This window comes from Merops nubicus, unplaced genomic scaffold (assembly GCF_000691845.1).
Source record: "Merops nubicus isolate BGI_N331 unplaced genomic scaffold, ASM69184v1 scaffold19392, whole genome shotgun sequence".
In the NCBI taxonomy this organism is placed as follows: Eukaryota; Metazoa; Chordata; class Aves; order Coraciiformes; family Meropidae; genus Merops; species Merops nubicus.
In genome coordinates this window covers 65,825-89,139 of record NW_008591855.1, presented here as the reverse complement: position 1 = coordinate 89,139, position 23,315 = coordinate 65,825, and the positions used below count along the sequence as shown (strand labels likewise).

The following is a 23,315-nucleotide window of genomic DNA, read 5'->3' as shown; positions in this document are numbered from 1 at the left end:
TTTTTTGTGTCCTGTTCTTGTCTCCCACCCCTTCCATTCCTCCTCCCTTCTCCATTGTGGAAGGCTTTTCTTGTACTTTTTTTAACAAGTAGATATAAATACATGTTAGACTTCAGGTTGTTTTTTTTTGTTTTTTTTTTTTCAACTAGCAAATTAACGGCACACGATGATATTGCAGCAGAGAGAAAAGCCTTGCAATAAAGTGGTCTGGGCTGCAGGAGAGGTTTTGTTCCATAGGGACACATTTTGACATAAACTGAAGAGTTTTAGTTTGCACAATTTAAAATAAACCCAAAAGCAAACACACAGAGGTTTTTCTGGTTCTGACCCCACTGTACTAATGGCTGTACAGATACCGACTGAATGGCTCTCTCTGTTGGAAATACCTAATCTGTGATGTTCTGTTCCTCTGTTAGTGCTGTATTTTTCTTCTATTTACATACCTTTCCACTTCAAAGTGAATGGGAAGAATTTGCATGTGACTGGGCTGTGATTTCTTAATGTTAAGATGTTTTTGTTGTGCTAAAACAGGTATTCAGTGCTACAGAAATTAAAGGAAAATATTGCTGTGTCCTCCTTGAATTCTGTAGTCTTGAATAAAGGGCAATTTTTGTGGAAAGTTCAATAAAGCAGGTAAAATTAGTATAGTGTCATGCATGTTGGTTGCCTTAAGTATGCAGTATGCCTGCGTTGTTCTACATAATCTTGGGAAAGGAATAACATCTCTTCAAAAATTCTGTATACTTAAAATTATCTGAGGTATAGTTTCCATTTGAAGACATTAGGCTATAATGAAGATATGTCATTACTGATTTTTATATTAAATTGCTTTATTTTTGTAGGGAGTACATGACAGCTGTGTATTCTGGAGTAATTTGCATGCAGGAGTTACTGGCTCTACTGAATCTGTAATAAGATCTCCATGGCTGCATATTAGTTCTGGAGTATTAGAGGCTGCCTTTAGCAATCACCTCTCTTACTCGGGCCAGAACAACTGAGACAGGAGAGTATAAGCTCCACTTTCTTATTCTTTCACATAATGTTGATCTAGTAACTTAGCCTTCTGAGGAATACTGCAAATTAGGGACCACTTGCCCTAGCAACGGTGAAGTGAAATAAATAACTCCATTTGCTCATGTATTCCAACTACTTCGTATGGCCTTGTTCAAGCAAGGAGTCTGTACTGGTTACAACAGGGACAAAACTACCGAAGCTTGATACTGGATTTCTTAAAACCAGGTATCACAATGTTGGCAGGTTTGCTAGTTAAAGCTTTTACAGTGGAAGGGCGGAAATAGGCAATAGTATGTCAAGGTAATGCCCCAATCCACAAATGAAAATAAAGTTAACAGTAGTTCATAGTCAGATAACGATTATGGCACTTTTCCAACAATAATCCTGTAGTGATGGGATGTGAAGAGGCTGTAAACACAAGATGAAGAGCATGCAGGACAGGATTAAAATGCAGCTGTGCTCAGTAGTCTCTTTTCTGGCGCATTGGCTTTGAGAAGACTGACTGTCTCAAGGCTCACGTGTCACATCACGTGTCACACTTCTGTTTAAACTGATGAACTGTCAACAACTATCACTATACCAAGATGGTATTTTTTTATTTTATTATTCCAACAACATTGTAAGCTTCTAACTGGTAAATTACTGATTCTTGCTCTCATTCTTTCACATGTTTTCCTGTTGTTGTTTTTCTTGGAATGTGTGTGTAAGCAAGCAGGAACAGAGAACAAAAGTGATCTTTTCAAGTACTTCTTTATACTTTCCAAGGGTTCAATTCTTTTATTTAGTCATACTGTGTTTGTGATTTAAATTCCATGAATTGCAGTCAAGTTCTATTCAGTATGAATAAAGATGGCTTGGTCTGAACCTAAACTAATCAGTATATATTTATAAAATAAAAAAATAGACACCCTCCCCTCTCCTGTATTGATTACATTTGCAGACTGACATTAATGTGTCTATGCCATGTAGAGTGAATAATTTAGCATATGAGTTAATTGATCATTTACAAATACACATTTTTCTTCTGTGGAAAGAGAGAGAATGTTTCCTTGCAGTTGATTTGTCCCATACTGAAATAAAATCACAACATTGGTATGCTTGTTTGAATTGGTGTTTTTTTTTTCTGCCCTCTGTGTTTTCACTGTGAGTGCTTTCAGGTATTAATAGATGCAGTTGCACTCTTTGAGTAAGTAATTGGGGAGTTTTATTTTTGCATATAGTTTTCTTTATGTGTTAGTGTTGCTCATGGACTCGGTGTAGCTGCTAGGACAGGAGCGCAGTGTGAGTACACCTGGCAGAGCAGAGACACCTGCCAGCCCAGTCAGCTACTCAGTGTTTCAGGTGTCTTGCTCCCTAAACCTCAGAAGGGTTTTAGGGGTTAACAGAAGAAAAAAACCATTCACAATTATTTAACAATTTGTTTTCAATGAAGCTTCATCCTTTTTTTAAAGTGTTAGACATTCTTAAGTTTTGATTTTACTCCCATGCAGTGTTGTCATGCCATGATATTTTGCCAAGATATTTTGACTACCTCATTTGAGCATTGTTGTTGAATAATATGATGGACTAGACACTTGGAAAGGTAAATAAATCGTAACTGTGATCTTCCTAATCAGCTGTCATTTCAGACAAATATTTCACAGCTTGTCCTAGTCTTGCTGTAGTGCACAGCTTGCTGTTTCATGAACTGAGGGAACCAGTGAAGGCCAGGAGCACAGTGTATGCTAGTGGGGTCTGGGTGTGTGGTTCTCACGCCTGTGCCGTGCAGATGTCTGTCCCCGGGAGCAGGGGTGACTGGCTTATGCCATACAGGCCTGTTCTTCTCTGCCCTGTGCGTGGTCCTCACCATGGCAATGGACAGCTTGCGTGGTTTCTGCTCTGTTGTCCTGCGCCAGGCCGTGTGCAGGAGGGGGGATTATGGGATTCCCAGGAAGGGGGATGCTGGGGTGGCAGGCGCTGCCTGCCTGGGAAGTGCCTTCAGGCTGCCTAAGCAAGACCAACAGGTTCTTGTAGACTGCCATGGTTTCCAGCTTGTGTGTCACAGTCACCCAAGGAATCCTTACTGCTTCATGTCCCTGCATCTGCTTCTCATAAGCAACACCAGATTCCCCCCCCTGCTGAAGAGAAATGCTGCCTTTGTCAGCTGAAAACCTAAAGTTAAACTATTCTCTCGTCTCTTTCTGTTTATGGAAATTTTCTTTGCAGAATTCACGTGTTAGTAGTTGCTGCTTTGGTTCTTTTTGCATTCCAACTTTTTTGTTTTCTTGCTATGTAACAGCAGGGTGATGCTGCTTAACAGGATTTTGTAGGTCAGCTGTGTTGTTCACTAGAATGTTGTTAATTTATTTTACTACAGCAGGGAAAACTAGGGGAAACAGTAATTTGTTTGCAGTCCCAGAGAGCTAAAAGCTTCTTGACTAGAAAGATACCTTTGGGACCATTGCCACTCTAGGAAAATATTTTAAATTGATATGTTAGATTTAGGGGAATTTAATGGATTAACCCCCAGTTTTACACAAAAAAATTTCAAATCTTGCACATAAAACCAGTGTGAAGTTACCTTTTTTTCCCCTTCCTGTGTTTTAAACTTTGCTTTGGAGAACAAATAGCTGTTCTTTGTTTCAGAACAAGAATAATTATGCAGAAGTGTATTGTTTTTGTATTACAGAAGCACTGCATCGAACTATTTCCACATATTTAGAATTAGGATGAAATATTCAGCATTTTAGAAATCTTTGGTAAGGGAAAATATTACTTGTGTGATGCAGTTTCAATGCAGAAATCTGGCTCTTCTGTATGGTATGCCACCAGTTAGAGCATCTTGGTGGAGTGACTAGATGGGTAAGCTGGGCTTGGGGCTGGCAGCGAGGAGGAGGAAGGCAGCTGGAGCCGCATCCAAGAGCAAGGCGGCGTCTTCCTGTGGAATGCAAACAGGCTCTGAAGGCCTCTCGTTGGAGGAGGGGGTATCGTAATATTATCAGCAATGGTGTGCTGGAAATGGAAAACCAGTAACTGAAAGCACATTGTAAAGAAACAGATGATTTTAATGACTCTTGAGAATGTTTTTAAGGTAGTAATCAGCAAACCACAAAGAATATTATTCTGATTTTTCACCGAAATCAAGAGCCTAGTCAAAGGCAATCCATCTTCTGTTCACTTAATGTGTTTTTTCTTAGCTATACTGCCTACCAATTGATTTAAAGAAAAAAATGCTACATACTACATGTATGTACTGTTAAGTAAATGACAAAACAGAAACTTAACAGCTTTGTAGATTTTTGTAATTTCTTCTTCTTCAGTAGCATCTCATAAAACTTCAGAAAATTATTTCATAGAAACAAATTGTTTGAAAAATCAGCACTGAGTAAACACCGGCTTGCTGATACTAAAATGTGGCCTGTTTCCATACCATTGCAGCAGATAGGCTTTTTTTTTTTTTTTTTTTTTTTTTTGGTAGCAGAAAAGTCTCTTGTTGATTTGTGGTATGTTTCTAACCTTTTTGAAGTTTCTGCATGATATTTTCGTAAGCACTGAACATCAGGGTTTTCCTGCCATATGAAAGGTAAAGAATCTTATATGGGTAACATTTTATTTGTGTAATGTGGTATGGATTTTTTAAATCCCTGATACAATTTAGGCTAGATCATTTCATTATGTAAAAAGGTATGTATAGTATTTTTTGTGGTGCTGATAGAAGAAGGGAAAAAAAAAAATTGAACAGTGAACCTTGTTTTCATAGAGTTGTGTAATGTATTGAGTTGGAGGGGAACTCTAAAGGCCATCTGGTCCTACACCCCTACAATAAGCAGGGACACCTGACTAGGTCAGGTTTTCATAATAAAGTTAAACTGGTTGGAAATCGTAAGGTTACTGAAAAATAAGAGGTAACTACTAAGAAATCTCTTCTGTCAGATTCTCCTCTTTCAACTGTCTGCTAGGACAGTTCTGGCCTCTGGCTTGCTCCTGTCAGCCCTCTTTCCCATGGGCAAATGTCAAGCAGGCTGCAAGTTGAGTGAAACTTCATGAAATAATGGTGGTGCTTGACTTGCTGTTCTGGGGAGCTGTCTATAGCAGTAGCGTTAAGGGCTCTATGTAAATGTTTAAGCATTGTTTGTTTTTTCATACTTTTTGAAATTTAGGGGGGTTTTGTCATCGGTCTTCCATCTCATGCGAAAATACAGAAGTATTGTGGTTCAGCATCTACTGGTAGTCTACTAGTTTTATAAACACTAAAATAATTCCATATATTTTTACAAAAGTGATAACCTCTTCAGGATAGACAAGGCCCAAGACAAATTCTATGTGATAGCTTTTTGGTGAAAAAAACTGCAAGGAACCTTGCTACAATAATTAGATGAAGATATATATGTATATATTTAATAAGTTTAAGTGCTAATCATAGTATCATTATGGTGGGAAAAGGCCTCTAAGATCAAGTCCAACCATCATCCAACACTACCATGACTGTTAAACCACTTCCTGAAGTGCCACATCTACACACTTTTTAATCCCTCCATGGATGGTGACTCCACCACCTCTCAGGGCAGCCTGTTCCAATACCTCACCACTCTTTCAGTGGAGAAATTCTTCCTGATATCCAGTTGAAACTTACCCTGGTGCCACTTGAGTCCATTTCCTCTCAATCTGTTGATAGTAACCTGGGAGAAGAGATCAACACGCACCTCACTTACGGCCTTCTTTCACATTGTAGGGAGTTTATGAACAAGGACTTTTTTCTGGGACTTCAAAAATTGCCAGAAGCACAATAGCCAGTATAGTCCCTTTCTTCTGGAGAGTTTCTTTGAAAGCTGGAGTGTCCTGAGATGGAGAGGATCTTCATTCTGTCTAAGAATGATTTTTAGGCTTATTTTGTCAGGAGAATAAGACCAATGTCAAACCAGACCTTGAACAAAAGATTTTGCATGCTGGAGTTAGCAACTGATATAATCTTCAGAGTCCTTCCTGACTGCCTGTGAGTTTGACAGTTTATATCAAAACCTATTAAAAAAGCTGTTGTAGCAGTGGTATTTAAAATACAGAGGTCAAGTGAAGGGTGGTAACACTACTATTGATTATTTTTCATTCTAAAATGTTTGGATTTCAAATATCAATTTTTTAGAATTATCAAATCAGATATTTAATAATTAATCCCCTTATCAGAGGGAATGTTTTAAGATATGTGTTTCCTTGTGCAGAAAGGCCTGTTTGACTTTTTCGCTGCATGATACAAATGTTTGTACCGACTCTTACATAGAGACCGGGATATTTACTTTGAGAATTGGAACGTACCTTTATAGAAGCACTTCTTTTGGATTTCACAATTTTAAAAACCTGCAAAGGTGTATCTCCTATTGCCACCTTATAGTGACTACGAAACTAAGGCAATACCACTGAGACGGGCATTCTACTGCCCTTTTGGTGGTGCCCACATCTGTTTGTGTGCTGTCTTGCACCTATGCGTGAGCACAAATTTAACTGTGGTTTTGTGCCAAACTTTACGGAAGGCCTGATCTTGTTTATTACTAACCAACAACTAATTTATGTCTGTAATCCCCGTGTGTGCCCATCTAGTAATCATGAAACGTAGGGAAAGCTGACACACCTTTATATGCACTGTGTTTGGAAAGCCTAGCAAAGAGTGAAAGTGGCACAAAACAATTCCTGATGTTGAAAAAATAAGTTAAATATTAGAAAATATATTAAGAGGCAAGCCTGTGTAGAAGCTGGTAGATCGCGTTGGGATACAAATAGTGAAGAAAAATACCAGAAGATCTTTTCACATGAAACCGTTGGTTTCCGAAGAGACGACTTGCTAGGGCTGTGTGTGCGTGCACAGTTTTACCTAGCAATCATTTTTAGATGTTAGTGTTAATACAAATGAGAAATACAAGGTGTAATAAAGAGAAGGTAAAATGTTTGCACTGTTTTAAAGTGGTAATTTAATTGTAAAACAGGAAACGGTTCTGTGACAAAATCTGCTGCTGAAATGATGTTCAAACCAGCGCGTTTAAAAGAGCGCAGCGGCTGTCTCAGCAGCCACCCCCTACCTCCAGCCCGAGTGCCAGCCTCACAGCTCGAGTTGTTCTCTGCTGCTTGTTCCCCGCTGCAGTTCAGGTGCTGTGGGGTTGGCCAAATATCTTGCTGCCATGAAAGTAATGAAACCGTGTTGGTTTGTTAGTTCTGTTCACTTAATGAATAAGGATGGTAGAGAGGTTGGCTGTGGTTGCAAATTCTGAGCCATCCTCAGGGGTGCAACAGTTTGTGTTAATGGTGCTTGCCCTGCATGAACCACATGGTGAAAGGGTACTCCCTAAACTGCTTACCTAATGGTGCATAACTTGCATTGACATTTTTAATTTATAAAGTACTGTAATTTCAAATTCCTAAGTTAGAAGCTTTTAATGTTTTAAACAAGAAGGCTTATAGCAAACTGTTCCGAATGCTGCAGTACTTTATAACATCTTTGTCTTTTTCTATCGTTAAGAAAAGCGTTTCTGTAATGTTAATTAGCTAGTAACTGCTGTTTTCAGTGTGCTTTAATTACCGTATGTTGCTTGATTATATGTTGTGAAATAAACTTAAGTTTATTTTAGATTGTTAAACGGTGTGCTAATATATAACTACTGTGCTTAAGATTAAGTTTTTCAGATACAGTAGTGGGGATACTAAGAGTAGGAAAAGCTAAAAATGTAGTCTCATTCTTGATGTATGAAGGCAATTTTAAGAATTGCCTTCAAAATTACTATTTACAAGAAACATCTGATAAAATACCATGAAAATACTTGAATCATAACCACATAATCATAGAATAGATTGTAGAAATGTAACTGTTGGATTATTTGCATTTGTGTTACTAATAGGCATTCTTTGCTGACAGTCTAATTGTACAATGCAAGATACTTATCATCTACTATCACTTAAGAGTTTTTAAAAAATGCTCCTTTTCAAATTACATTTAGTAATAGCTACATTACTAGTACATAAATTACATGTGTGTAGCTCTGTCTGCACGTGTCAGTATTGCTGCATTAGCAGTTGTCCTTATTGATTAGCAAGATGCTTAAATAACTTGGTACTCTTGGGCACTTTTATATTCACTTTCAGATGGAACAACACTTAAAAAGTTGTGCTTACTGGTTATGTTGTTTGGTCAATTAAAAAAAAAATAAGCTAAGCTTTATAGATGAGTTAAAACTTCTGATAAATCCATTTGACTTCCATATTAAAAAAAAAATGGAAAAAGTTTTTTGATCAAAATTTTTGAGTATTGTAAAATGTATTCTGCAACTTGTCTCCTTGAGCACACTAGTTTTTTTTATTGGCTGTTGATGCTACTGATCTAACACCAGAAACCACTGAGAATATTAATATTATTAATGTATAATTGCCTTAATCTCTGGTCTTTGCAGGATATGGTGCTTAAAATACTCAAGAGCTTTTTTCCTTGATGTTTCTTTCTCAGATTGCTAGAATAAAACCTGTATTTGTTTCAGTCAATTGTATGTAGAAATAAACAGTTTACATTTTCAGTTGATGCATAATTTTTTTCATTTGCTTTACTGTATCTTAAATTCTAGCTTAATCCCTAGTTATATTTTGTGGTTATGTCCACATATTTCCCCATGGATCTTCAAGAAATTCAGTGTAAGCAGCTGTATAGTGCTGATCATAAGCTAACTTTGCAAACAATGCAAAATATATGATGATAAATCCTGTGTTCTACCAGTTGATTCCACCAAATCTTTTTCTCATAATTTATTTTACAAAAATATTTTCAAAATTGCTTTGTCAAAAATATTAACTGTCAATAAACCATCAGTCAATAAATCATTGTAATCAAGATCTTTTAGTTTAGTTAGTTTAGTGGTTTGTTTTTTTTTTTCTTCTTCAGTAAGTTTCTCATTTGAAGGAGTTTTTCTTTGAAGTAGAGCAAGAATATGGCTTAATAATGTTGATACCTAAGAGGATAAGGTCATCTCAGGGGGTGAGTTGTTTTGTTTTTTCTCCTCCTGTAGGCTAATAAAATGTGGCATTTTAAGTGCTCTAGAGAGGGCCTCAATTGTGGCTGCTCTCACAGTTAAGTAATTGTTTAGGGACACTGAAGATGCATTTTTTTTTTTGTTCAAAGAAAATAAGACAGTAAAGTGTTCTCTCTTCAACAAGTGTCCTAAAATGTAACATACCTGTTAATTTCCCTGATTTCACTATTCAGATTGGGCACTGGTGCTTTGGTACAGGTGGGTCTTTCTGTTCTTTCTTCTAAGTTTGACACATTTTACAGCAATTGTTGTTTTAAGTATCAAAGTCTCACTATCAAGTCATTAAGTGGTAATTTTTTTTTTTTTTTTTTTTTTTTTTACTAAACTTACTGCTGATCTTGTTAAATACTATTGGTAGCATTTTTGTCTGGAAAGTTTTAAGTCTTCTGGATTTGTTAGTTACCAGATAACTTGTGTTTATGTAGTTAGTGATTATTCACTACTGCATTTTATTGCTTTGTATATTGATGAAAATATAGCAACAAGAACAAAGTATTTCTAGAGTTAACCTTACAGAGTTGTTTTGGGGTGGGGGAGAGCGTCTTTTGGGGAAAGAGGGCGTGGGAGTTTGAGGAACCACGGTTATTAATGTAGTAGGCAGTGCATAACAGCTTTTAAAACATTTGAATTTAACTTGTGTTTAAGGTTGATTAAAAAAAAGTGTGAATGAACCAACCTGGGCTTTAGGTGAGATGATTTTTGAATTTAAAGTTTTTGTGCCCATGGTGGGATTATTTCAGTGGTTGACTAAAACATTCAAGAGAAAGAAAATGTTTCTTTACACAGAGGGAATTGAGTTGAGAATTGGGAACAGAGGTGGGCGGGGGGGAAGGCGTTGAGGGGCGGGTGGAACTTTAAACCTCCCTCTGATTGTTATTATCATGAAACTGAGCTTTGCTTTGAGATTTTAACCAATGCTATGTTTTCATAATTTAAATGGTGTTTATTTTCTCAGATGTAACTGATTTGGTTTTCTTAGAAGATGTCTGTAACAAAGTGGATCCATCAATAAGTAACTCATTTAGAGCATTATTGTACTTAATCGTGAGAAGTTTAATTGCTGTTTGCTTCCATCATTTTTCTTGACAGCTGTTGAAAATAATGTGTTGGAATTGGATTTATACTGACTTCTAGGAAGCAGATATTTGTTCAAAAGCAGTCGGGGAGTGCAAAGATCCATGCCAATATTCAGAATTCATATTTCCCTTGAATGGAAGGTTGTGATAAAATGGTACATGGTGTGTTTTCATTGCCTGTTGAAAGACTTTCATGCAGTTAAAATAAGCATTTTGATGGTGGTTGAATTAAGAGTTTTTGTCAGTCTCTTCTCATCATGGATGATTAGACTAAAACGTCTGCTTGTCTTGACTTGAGATCACCACAGCTTCAGATAACATGCTTTGTGATTGAAGGTCGAAATATTTTGAATTCTAATAGGCTGCCAGATGAATTGCTTGAAATAGACTGTAAAATTTCAAGGCTTCCTTTTCCATCTGCTGTGAAAAGAACCATTGGGAATGGTTGAGCTTGATGATCATAGAATTACGGGATGGTGATTCTAAAACCCTCAAAGGGAAGTTGCTATGGAGATCTAGTTCCAAACTGTGAAATGATTCACCTCTGAAAGGCTTCAGGGTCTGAGAAGCTGAACACATCATTGTTCAGGTGGTCATTGGTTAGGAAATTGCTGGTGCCTGTGTAATCAGCACTCCTGTGGTAGTTAACGATCTAAAAAGGTTTGTTCTGAATGATGTGGGACAACAGCAATGTGCATAAGATGGCTTCTCTCAATCATAGTTTGCTCAGCCTGGTGCTTGTAAAAATACAGTGAGCTAAATGGCAGAGAAATGAACTGCTTCATTGAGGAAGTCTTTTAAAAACAAAATTCTTTTCTGTGATGGATTTGACATCTAAAGTAAAAGGAGAAGAACTGTTTCAGCTTAAAAAGCTGTGGTTAGATATTGCAAAGTATCACATTTATATATTTATTTTGCAAGGAGCAGAATGGTGGGGCTCTGCATTTGTATTTGCTTGCAAGCTAAAGGAATAGTACTCTTGAAAATGAAGATTTCTACCCAGTCAACATCTCGGGAACATAATGAAGTAGCCTTGGTACGCTCATATTGCTGCCCTGCCCCCCCACTTCTAAAGCCAACCAGACACCTACGTTGACAATAATGGAAAAAACCCATCATGTATATCCAGGATATTATGTACGTTTTATTTCTTAGCTTCTAAATTACTTGCAATTTTTCAGGATAGGGAAAGGGAATAAATGGAAAATTTTTGCATACATGCATGAAGCAATGTGTTTTGTCAGTTATTGCTAAAAGTTGCCAGCAGATTCTTAAATTACTTGGAAACTTCAACATGTGTGCAAGTATTTAATGTACTTTTTAAAGGAAGGCAGACGGCATTTTCTCATTGCACAAGTCGTTACTGACTACAGCTGTCTGTACCTAATTCAACAGAAAACATTTTCTTGACTGTATGAGATTCAGGTGAAGAATTTATTATTTCTTGCACATCTGTTCAGTATTGCACATCACAGTCCCTTAAAACAATCTGTTAGCGGGATTTAGTAAAGAAGACACCAGTGGCTACTAGGTGGTGCCAGATAGTTACGGAACGCAACTGACATGTTCCACAATGTAGTTGCCATTGAAGTAAAATGTTACTAGGAAGAAAAACAAATCCCTGAGTGTTGGGGATTACTTTACTGAAACAGTGTATGAAATAAGGAGTTCCTTACTTCCCATGCAATTGGTCAGCCAATCTATAGTAATTAATATGCTTAGTTTTCTGTTGGGATGATGATTTATAAAAGGAAGAGGAAAGGACTAACATCCAAGGTATAGTATTAGTATTGAGTTTTATCTGGTAACTGTTACATTAAGATTTTAACATTAAACAGGAAATATTGCAAACACTTTATCAGGTCTAGCATCTCAAATAAGATACAAGTTATGTACTCCTTTTTGCTTTAGTGTTTCAGGTGCTGTTCTAAAAAGATCACTTGATGCTTCTCATGATTCCAAGCCTGTACTGTAATGCAAGGTTCTAAGAACTGTAACATCACCTTTAATTTGGTGAATTTTTGCATATGAAAAATCATATATGAAGAACAAACTCCTTCTTAACCAACTAATAATTTTTAAATTATTGTTAATAGAATTTCTGTTAATAGAAATCAATAGCCAGCACTTTTACAATGTAAAATTTGAATTCATTGGCAAAGGATAAATCTGGATGAACTGTATTGCTGCTTTTGCATTAGGTTTATATATTATGTTATGTATCTGGGCCAGAGTGTACAGAAGGTAAATTGTGTGATGAGGCACATTTTTATAAGGTAAGCTTACTGAGAGGTTTTTTGCTTTAGTTTTTAAGGATATTTTTATTCACTTTGCAACACAGCACTTCATTACAAACTTAGGTACAGCATACGCATACATGATAGCACTGATCAAGCAATTTTTGCCGATTTAAGTCTTTATCAGCTTCCATTTTTGTTGTATGTTTACTGCTCTTCCCTCAAGTATGTTTAGTCCTCCTCACCTCCATTGTGCGGTGATACAGATCCTCAAAGCAGAAACAATCAGATATGGAGAAAAAAATTCTTTTTAACACATGATGAACTGAGTTTACAACTCCATATAAATACCTTTCTTCTAATACCTCAGTTACTTTTTTTTAAAAAAAGTTACTGATCTGTAAACAGGACTTTTTTTTCCAAAAGCCAAATTCCAAAATCCACTTTTTATAGCTCTTTTTTGTAAGCCACTGCAAGAAGTTTGACAGGTTTGTAGCTCTTGTTTTATCATAACAATGTAATAATAATTTTCAGAATATTTGGGAACTGCTTAGATAACTGACCTCTTGTAGCTGAAAAACTGTCATTATTGAGTTTTGTCTAGGTATTTACATTGCTTAAGACATTGTTTTAAATGCTTTTGACGAGAAATTGCCTTATTGAAACAATTTTACACCCTTCATTGTGAATTCCAGGGGCGTTATGGTTTTGCATTCTGTGCTGAACTGAACTGTTTGTTTCCTCTTCATTATTTAGAAAGAGTAAAAACCTTTCAAGGTGCTGCAGAATGCAGAACAGAGAGTTGGGCTGGCTCTACACAGGAGCCAAGGTGAGCTCAGGAGAATTTAACAGCTTGGACTTTGTGGTGGCATTAGGTGTCTGAAATAGTTCAGGAGTGCAGTTGTGATAACAGCTATGCAGTGCTATGCCAGGTCAAATAAAAACTTCAGGGCTCAAGTGTTTTTTTCTTTTTTGGTATTTATGCATCTTTGGTGTAGGCTGTCTCTTACCCAGATGAAATGTCTGTGAATAATTAAAATGTTCCCTGTGTATCTGGTCGTTCAGGGCCAGATTGAACTACCCTGTGGGTTTCTGCCAATAGCTGCTAGTTGCTATTCATTATCTGCGTAAATATATTCTCTTAAAAATGCAGTTATTGTTGGCAATTACGTTTTGTTATGGTGACTGTCAGAGATCCCAGTTAAGACCCCCACTGTAGAGCTTGGCACTGAGTATTCCTAGAGACCGTGGTGACTGACCTGCAGAGAGAAGTAGTAAAAAGCACCACAGAGAAGGTGATGGTGGAAGTGGCATGAACACACAGGCATATTTCTACTTTGCAAACGGTTTCTGCTTAGGAACCATGTTTTTGTACAGTGTAGATGCCATCGGATTGCAAAGACATGAGTTCCAGTCTACTCTTGACTGCAGCATTGTTTTTGTGAACAGTTTGGATATATGCCCTACAGAGATATCTTAAAAGTTATCCACTGATGTTTGTGGGCAGACCTTCCTGCGTGCATTGTCCTTTCTACAGGCTATGCTGCTGTGGGAGCACTCACCAAGGAGAGAGACTGCCTGGTTGCTTCCCTTTCATTAGTTAAACTCACAAAGGAAGGTTTTCAGTCATTATAACAGAACATAACATAAAGCAGGGCACGGCTGAGCTCAGGTTGACAAGAGCATTTCTCTTTGAAGCAAATGTTTACATTCTTCAGCCTTCTTGGCTTTTGGACATTTTGCAGTGGTCTAGGCTAACTTCCAAGTGCCTCTTCTTCCAGTTAACACAGTTGTATTCTGGAAAAATGTGAACAGAGAGGCTAATCTTTCCTAGGCAGTTCTTTTTTTAGACAATTTATGTTGTATGTCAGCCATCTCCGAGAGTTTTATATTGAGTGTGCCCTTCCTAGTGTCTGCTGATAGCGAGTCCATGCGAATTCCCATGTGCTGTGATCCTAGGTGTGAGGTGTGTGGCAAGAAGCATAATCAAGGAGTTTGTCGTGAGCACTATTTGGTGGGCCATGCAGTGATGGTATTTCAAATATGTGATCACGGGCAGTCAGAGTGAGCCCTCTGCAAACGGAGGCATGAAGGGCTCAAAGATTTATTCCTTCAGCTGTCAAATAATGTCCTTTACCCAGTGTGACCAACTTGATAGCAAATCTCAGCAGGTAGAAGGTTTTGCTTGCGGAGTGTTGACTACATCCCAGTGGTGCTAGGATGAAAGAGCAATGGCAAGTAAACACATTTTACATTTGAAATAAATCACTAATATTTGTCAGACAGACTCAAGAGTAAGGGCTCTCAAACAGGATTTTACAGATAAGCTCATTGGAGTGTCTGTCTTGGCAACAATTTTTCTCTGTTGAAACTGCTTCCACCAGGAACAGAACCGTGGTTTCTTCTGCCCATTTCATGTGTCCTGAAGGGAATGGCTTTGCCTCAGGGTTTCCTGTGGAGGTTATACTGTTTATCCTCGACCTTGTGCAGTGCTCGCTTGACAAGTACTTTTATGCAAATGTAAATTCTTCATATGCTCAAGAAGTTGTTGCTCCACTCATTTAAAATCCTGTATTGCTGCTACATACTCTCCTTGTGTGTCTGCCGGTGCAGAAATAGACTTGCTCTTTTTTGTCAAATACTCCCAATGGATTTGATATTGAAAGGATTGCTATTCAGCCACTCTTTCAGACTTTTGGGGAGGGGTGCTTGATTTGCCGCTCTCTTGAATGATGCGGTGTTTGGGCTCAGCAGGATAAATATAGCTGCTTATCTTTTATAGAGGTGAGTAATGATTTTGAGTCCAAATACTGCACCAGTCCAGAGAGCCCGAAGTGGCTGCTAGTACCATCCTGTGTCTCTGTAGCTGTGTGGTACAGATAAACTGTAACATTGTGTTCAAAGTAGTAAATGCTGCAACTAATATTCGAAACTCTTTCACTAAAAATCAACTAAGCTTGAGGATAAAAACAAGTGCTTTTAATGGGAATTAAAACCCTTTCTTATATTTCTACTATGCAGGTAAAACAAAATAATTATTGCCACAGTGACTGCTTGCATTTTAAATAAATTTATACATATTATTTAAAAAAAAAAAATCTAGTTAACTTTAAAATATGTAAGTTTTGTCATTTAGGGTTCTGTGAAGCTGATCATCAAGAGGGTTGCAAATCATTGGCGGTTTCTATTTTCAGAGTTCCACATCCCAGAGTAATTTGCTTTAATTTCACCCAATTTAACCTATACTTCACACCATCACCATTCAGCCTTAATAGCTATGTTCTATGCATAAGAAAAGCAGATAAATGTCCACAATTAGACTGCGAGTGATTACAACTAGTTAGGGCTTTATGAAGACAAAACTTAAAGGGCTGTAGCACAAAACAAAGCCACAAAAGATGTCTGTAAAAATTCTTTCTTCAGAAGTCAAGGTTTACTACAGCATTTTATTTAATGTTTTTTGTACTTGATTTTGCTTATATTGAAGACATAGACAGGTGCACCTTCTTCAACTGAAAATGACTCTCCTTAAAGAATATTACGTTTGTGTTACAGGTGATTAATTTAACTTGAAATTAACTTGGAAGGGAAAACATGCTAAACCTGCTTTATTTGTTGGTTCTTTGTTAACACGTGACACATTGAAGAAGCTGTAAAATATTGACTCTGACAGTACTCTTTTGCTCTTCTAATCATGAGTATGTGCAGTAAAATGTACCATCATCAAAGTTTAATACATTCTATAATATTGAATGTACATCAGTCAGAAATAGTGGTATCTTTTACTGTTTAGATCTTTATAATACTGATGATATCACGGTAAGCTAGTTTAAGTACAGATATTATTTATAATGTTTTTTAACACTTGTAGTCTTGTGGGTTCTTTGATAGCTTCAAGAAATACTCTACTTCTAGTCCCACATGCAAGTTACTGTATTTTATTTCTTTTTGTTTTCTCCCCAGTTTTCACCCCAGTAAGTGGCCAGCTAGATATTATTGCTCACTTTTTTTCAGGGCGGTATACCAGGCTGTGTACATGTCTTGTGCTGTGCCGTGTCTTTGCTGTGCTGACAAGCAGCTTTTTTTCATGATAGTCACTGAATGTGTGCTGGAGAAGAAGTGCAAGTATCAATTAGTCTGTAGGTCTGGTCTTTGGCGGCGTTCTTAAGCTCTCTCTTATAGCTTATTGACAAACTGGTTATTGCACTGAATACCGATGGAAGTTTCAGCTTGTGGTACAGTTCAGGTTTTGATTGATTTGTAAATGTCCTCCTTAATTACAGCATAACCTGCACCAACACCATTGCTTATCTTTTGTAAACAAATACAGAATGCCAAAATGCTGTTAACGTGGAGCTTCGTATTAGCCAAATATTTTGTTCCATTCTTCTTTAAGGATAAGAGTAATTAAAGAAATTAAGCGACTGACATTTCAGATATAAATTAATCTTGACTATATTAATTAATTTCCATAATTGCAATTGGGAGCAGAACAAGATAAGTCTGGTAGTATTATCTTGATTTGTTTTCTTGTATCTCGGTGGCAGCTTGGGGCAGCTAGAAACAATAAAGTTTAGGCTGTAGGCAGCTTTGGTTTTGTGTCAAACTAGTTTTATATGCTATATCATAAAACTTCCAGTCCAATCAGCAACTACATTTAAATACTGCAAATTGTGGCAGCAAAACAATAATTCTGCTGATTAGCCCCTTTCCATTTCTTGTAAGTGAACTGTTTATGCTGTTGAGTACCTTTTGAAGAAAGAAAAAGCCAAAACAGCCTTGATTAGTCAAGGAGTAATTGGATGACTTGATTTTAGCAAGAGAATGAATTGGTTGATGATAGCCTGTAACTAAGTGTAGTGGTTCTGTTCAGATGAATACATAACATACAGTCATCAGATCTTGACAGGTATAACATAAGCAATGCAAAAATCTCTGGAGGCTGAGATAAATTTTGTCAAAGAATTTTGAAGCTGATTCTTGAAAGAAGTGGAAAGAAACTTGCCATATCATTTGAAGATACAGTTTAAAATATGGCGTTTTTACTGCTGTGCTGTATATATATGTATATGCTATTACTTCTGCATGTGAAGATGTAGCCTGTGTGTCCTGGCTGCCATCAAGACCTGACAAATGGATGGTTCCTGCTCTTCCTCAGGGGAGAAACCAGAGTCAGGCTTCACAACTTCTCCAGCCTGTCATTGTTTTCTGGATCTTTTCTACTTAGTATCACTTGAAAGCCAAGTGCAGAACCGGTTATCACTATGTTGCTTCTGCATGCTGCTTTTTGAAATATTTTTGGGCTCCACCTCGCTTGGACCCAAACACTGTAGCTAAAGTGCTCAGCTGGAGATAAATCCTATCCTGAAACTGAAAAATGCTTTAGGTTTGGGTCCACTGGCAACAGAAGTGGGAGCTGGAAGTGGTAGTGATCGCTCCTAATTTCTAGTAACTTCAGGTTAAGTCATGAGTTTTGGTGCTGTTAGATGGCAAAATGAATTTTGCTCCTGTGTTATGCTTTACTGTTTTCCTAGCTAAATATTTGCCTTGTTTCAATAGTAATATCTACATGCCACTAAAACATTATGGGTGTTTACCACAGCAGATTTGTTTACATACAGCAAGCTCGATGTTTCTAACTTTGTAGCCTTTGTTATTTACACTAAAGGAAGTGGCAAAGATGTATCTTCCAAGCCAGAGTGCAAATTCATCAGCATTTTCTGGAAGATGATTTGAAAAAAAGGCTTATAGCTAGGTTACTTATACAGAAGAAAGAGATGGATTCTATTCAACTTCCCTTTGACTAATTTGTGATAAAAAATATACCTCTGGTGGGATATGTCAGACACGAGAGAAGTCGTAATCAATTTTATATTACTGATCAGGGTTCTCCACTTGACCTTCCTGTATTGCTCTATGCTTAGCTTAGTTGTTGACAGATGCTTCTTTGGGGCAATTCTTGTGTAAGTCTATGTATATATTTTTTTTGCCTCCTCATATGGTAAGCTGATTCCTTTTTTTATGCTTATACTAGTATACTGTAGTTTCCTGTAGTAGAAAGGGAGGGCTGTTTTGGACCACAGACAGTATTAGACACAGACATTAGGAAGTAGGCAAAAGGAAGGTGCCGTAGTTTGGGGTAATGTCTGAGAAATACCAAGGCCTTCTGTTCTAAAAGCAAATGCAGTTGATGAAGAACTGTGGGAAGAACAATAGGTTTTCATGATATTCATTGGAGAAGGTCATTGTTCGTAAGTCATACTGTCTTAAGAATGCAGTGGATGGCTGGTTTTGAAGAAGGTAATATTTATTGCCTTTTTAAATTAGTATTATTTTTTTTTCTGGAAGTCGCATAGTTGGATGAGTTTGTTTGTTGAAGTTCCAGAATATCACAACGTTTTTTCTTTTTTTTTTTTTTTTTTTTATGACAATGTTTTTTTATCAGAAGTTTGAAAAAAAATATTTTTTTTAAATGAAAAGAAGCTAGACTGCAGAGCTCAGCAGCCAGTAGCCTGTCAAGTGTGAGTATTCTGCAGAGGATAGTGTGTAGACACATTTCTAACTTTGGAAAGGTCCCTCATATTTACAGAAGCTGAACTATCATTATGACACTAAGAAGACAGGCACATTGTATTTGAGGTTCACCATATTTAAACACAGCTGATAAGCAGAATGGGGTTTACCTCTGACAAATGACAGTGTTTGCTCTCTCCGTTCTTCTGGTTATTCAAGGTTCATGGTCTGTGTCCACCTTGTGCATCTCGTTCTTTGTACAGGTGTTGCACTGTCTTTAATTGGACAGCGATGTCAGTCTTCGTCCCCTCTTTGGTTTATTTTGAAACAGAGCCTTTGAGCTTCCTGTTTTGCTGTTGTGTATGTTGGTGGGAAGGAGGGGTTATCAAGAAAAAGAGTTAAAGGCCTTATTTGTCAGAGGAATTTTGCTCACTAATAAAGCAGAGAGACGTATTAATAAATAATGATATACTGGCTAGCAGTCTTTATCAGGTAAGATCTGTAGTTTAATATTATAGTTCTAATTTTCATCTTTGTATGTTGCAAGTAATATACACGAATTTTCTGCTGTGTCCTTTTTCTTTGAATCAGTTTTACAAGCCCATTTTTCGTACAACTTTACATTTTTATGCAGACTATTTTTTAATCCAGAGACTGTGTAAAACTTTATTCTGATAGTATAGCTTTGTTGATTTCTCACAATTGTACTTTTTCCAAGAGATCTTATCGTTTGCACAGAGCCTAATCCCAAAGGTTAGCACCAGTTCTTTCTTGCTAAGTCTGCATTCTGCTCTGCAGACCAGAATTGAATTCCCTACAATGCCCAGTGTGATTTGTGCTAGACCATCATTATGGAGCAGGCGTGGGGCTGGCCAGGACACATCACACGTGGACATTGAGATAAAGTTATAACTGAGGGTCTTGCATCATAGCAGCGTCTCTCTCCCTTTTCCCTTCCCCGTTCCTTGAGTGTACCATCATCTTGCTTCTGGCTAGGCTGTCAGTCAGGGCTGATCTGGTTTAGGCTGATGGCTGAAGTTGGTATTGACGATCCCTGAACAAAAGATTCACAAGTAAAGCCCAATGCCTGTGGCTTATCAAGAAGATTCTATTGGTTTATAACAAAATCCGGACATTAATGCCAGTTTGGCCTTTTGTGTATACAAAACCTTATACCTACCATTTCTGTATGGACTGTGGCTGTCTTGATGGGAAGAAATTTAAATTTCTCTTAAGTGTTCCTGATAAGGAAAATAAAAATCTACCATGATTAATTTAATGGATTTTCTATCTGTTTAGAAGTGAATTATAGGGCCTTTTTCAGCACATCTGTTGATAGATTTTTCTCCTTTTGAAGTTAGGGAAATGCACTTTTCTTCTAAATGTAGAACTGAAAATTTTAAGCTCAAAATTCGTCATTTTAATGGAATATGCAACTAGAGTTCATTTCTTCCATGAGAAGAGTCAGGCAACCCAGTGAGGCAGGGAGAGAAGGCTAAATTATTGCCTTGAATGGGAAATCAAGTAGAGGGGTTCCTTACCTGACCAGGCAGCTGCCTGTTGCCAAACGTGGGTCTCTTGTCATCGATGTTGCCTAAATAAGGTGCAGGGTGGCTGCTGACACCCATATGACTGGAAGAGTCATGCAGAATGCTGGCAGAAAAGGGTAAGTGTCCATGGCTTAAAGTGTTCAGTGGACTGAGAGGAGAGAGAAAGCAAAATATATAGATTCAGTTTTGTAGGGTGGAGTTGCACTGAATTAATTTGTTTTAGATGAATGAAGAACTGTTTTGGGTTTGGTTTTTTTGTGTGTGTACGTGTGAGAAGGAACAGGGAGATATAAAGAAATTAAGATAATTGCTGGAGACATATTGTTATTGAAAAAAATTGAAAAATATAAATAATATATAAGCTTTGTTTTGTTATTACTAATTCACCCTATACTTGCTCTTTCAAAAAATCTCCTTTCCCCTTAAGACCAAAACAAGCTTTTTATTTTTATTTTCTAAATAATCTTTATAGTTATGGAACTTTTCTCCTGGCAGTGTGAGTTTTTTTTATTGTTGTTTTTAAACTGGACATGAAATGCAGAAGGAAGATGTAAACAGTGTGCGAATGTATTATTTAGGTGGTAATGGGCACTTTTTTTTGTGATGCAAGAGAGACCGATAAACTTACTTTTTAGCTGCATTAATACTACTCTTCTATGGAGAAGGCTAGGCAGGTAGACTATTCTTTCACCTATATAAGACATCTTCCTACACCCCCCCCCCTTTGTATTCAGTATTTTCCTTGTGAATCAGAACAGAGCTGTTAAATTATGTTGTCTAGTATTCATCTGAACAGCTCACGCCCCATTGAGTCAGGTGTGCAGATAGGGATTTATGGAAAGCAAAGGCTACAGCATTTCTTCTTTAACTGCTTGGTATTGGTATGGGTCAGTGTAGTGAGCTTCCATTTGACAGAGCAGCCTGTTCTCCCATCATGGCCAGCATTAAAATTGGATTTATCGCTGAAGTGATTTTCTTTATATTAATGGGAGCTCATGGATGATCTTTGAAGAGAAACAGCTGATAGGACAGGAGGCAATTTCTGATAACCAACGTTTTAAAGATTTTTTTGTAAGTGTATATGCAAATGATTTTGACATTTGACCATCAATAACATTTTAAAGAAAAGATGAAGTTTGATATGCATGACAACAAAAAAACCCCAACTTTTGTATATCAGTTAAGAAACTGTTAGATTACCCTGTTTCCTATCTTATATTTAGTGCAAGAAATGTCTTGCGTTGTGTTTTTTTTTTTTTTTTTTTTTTCCCCCCCGTTTCCCTGTAGTAAAAAAAAAAAAAAACAGTTGATTTAAATTTTGGTAATAATAAAATTATTTTTCAGGTTGATTTCTCAGGCATATCTTTAATATTACAGAATAGGCATGCAAATACTCTACAAAATGATCCAGGAATAAGTAACCAACTGTTCGTAATTGTTAATATTTTAATTTTTTAAAGAGGTATCACTTGGGGATGAGGGGGTAAAGGTAGGTTTTTTGGTGATGCTTTTTATCTGATAATTTAAATCCTTGTTGATTATGTTGCCAGATTGTCTTCAGAAGGGCATGAAGTCAGCACACATGCTTCAGTAATATCTGGTTGTTTTACCCTTATGTTTCCAGTTGGCAATTTGAAATTATGGCTTCAACTGCACTTTAAATATGTGATAATAGCATGTGTTTCTAATAAGGGCCAGCACCATTTTGCTCAGATAGTGTGAATGGTTGTCAGTCACATATGACAAATGCACCTTCATCTGCTTCTTTGATGGCCCCCTAAAAACCATACCCTCAAATCAGGCCGATGAAATTAGCTGCTGTGTAAATTGTGTGTCTGAGTGGTTCATTATCTAATCACCGTCAGAACCACAGTGATAAAGTAGATTGAAACAGGGACGAGGTCTGCCAGATGATTTCAGGCCTTTTTTTCTAAGCCCCGTTTCCCTTGGAAACACTAAGAGTCGTTCAGAACTTCAGAATTCTTTGTCTAGAACTTCTTTTTTTCTTAATGCATAAAATTGGTCAGCTAGTGAGGGCTGCCATGGCGATTTGTAAGGTTTTCTTTCTGTGAGTTTTTTAATTATTACTGCATATATTAAAATGTTCTGCAATGTTCAATTTGGTGCTGTTTGCTACTGCTAGGTTAGATACAGTTAAATACAGTGGTACCTATTCTCAGGAAAGTGCTCTAGCCTGGTTCTATTTAGAAAAAAACACTTTGTTTAGAAGAAACTCTGCTATGCTTTGTATGTGTCTGTATAGTGCTTTGCATTCTGGAGTTGATATGTAAATCAACAGATTAAAACCATATGATAAAAAATATTGCAGGTGACGCTTGCCTATGAGCAGTGTGACAGACCTACTGACTCTTTCATCTCAAACTCTTGTGATTCTTAATGGTAAGTTATAAATATATTTTTCTTGTCTTTTCAGCTTAATATGTCATGGAAGTGTTCTTTTATTTTAGGAGCGTTTGAAGATGATGATATCACACATGTTGAAGGAAGTGTAGATCCTGTTCGTGACATTGAAATAATACATGAGGAACTTAGACTTAAAGATGAGGAGCTGATCATGCAGAGCATAGACAAACTTGAAAAAGTAGCTGTAAGAGGAGGAGACAAGAAGTTAAAACCTGAATATGTAAGTATAAGTATATGACCTATAAAAGTAGGTCATTAAGTAGTCACTGTATTGAAATTAAATTTTTGTATTGTTGGCTTTTGTTATTCATTTCCTACATGTATAATATGAAATGCTGCTATTATCTGTATTTTAAAGTAATTGTTATGAGGAGTTGTAAAACTATTAGCATGAATTATTTGCCATGTTGACAGTGTAAGATTTCACCAATAAAGCTAAAATGTATTTTTTTACATTTACCT

At 37.0% G+C, this 23,315-nt stretch overlaps 1 protein-coding gene across 1 annotated transcript in view; it reads left to right on the top strand.

Annotated features, from left to right (window-relative positions):
- Positions 1 to 23,315, top strand: part of OLA1 (Obg-like ATPase 1) — a 101,835-nt gene that overhangs the window by 25,965 nt on the left and 52,555 nt on the right. The window contains exon 4 of the mRNA XM_008934991.1: positions 22,898 to 23,073. Within this exon, the coding sequence (XP_008933239.1) occupies positions 22,898 to 23,073 (176 nt within the window). The remainder of the gene's footprint in view (positions 1 to 22,897; positions 23,074 to 23,315) is intronic.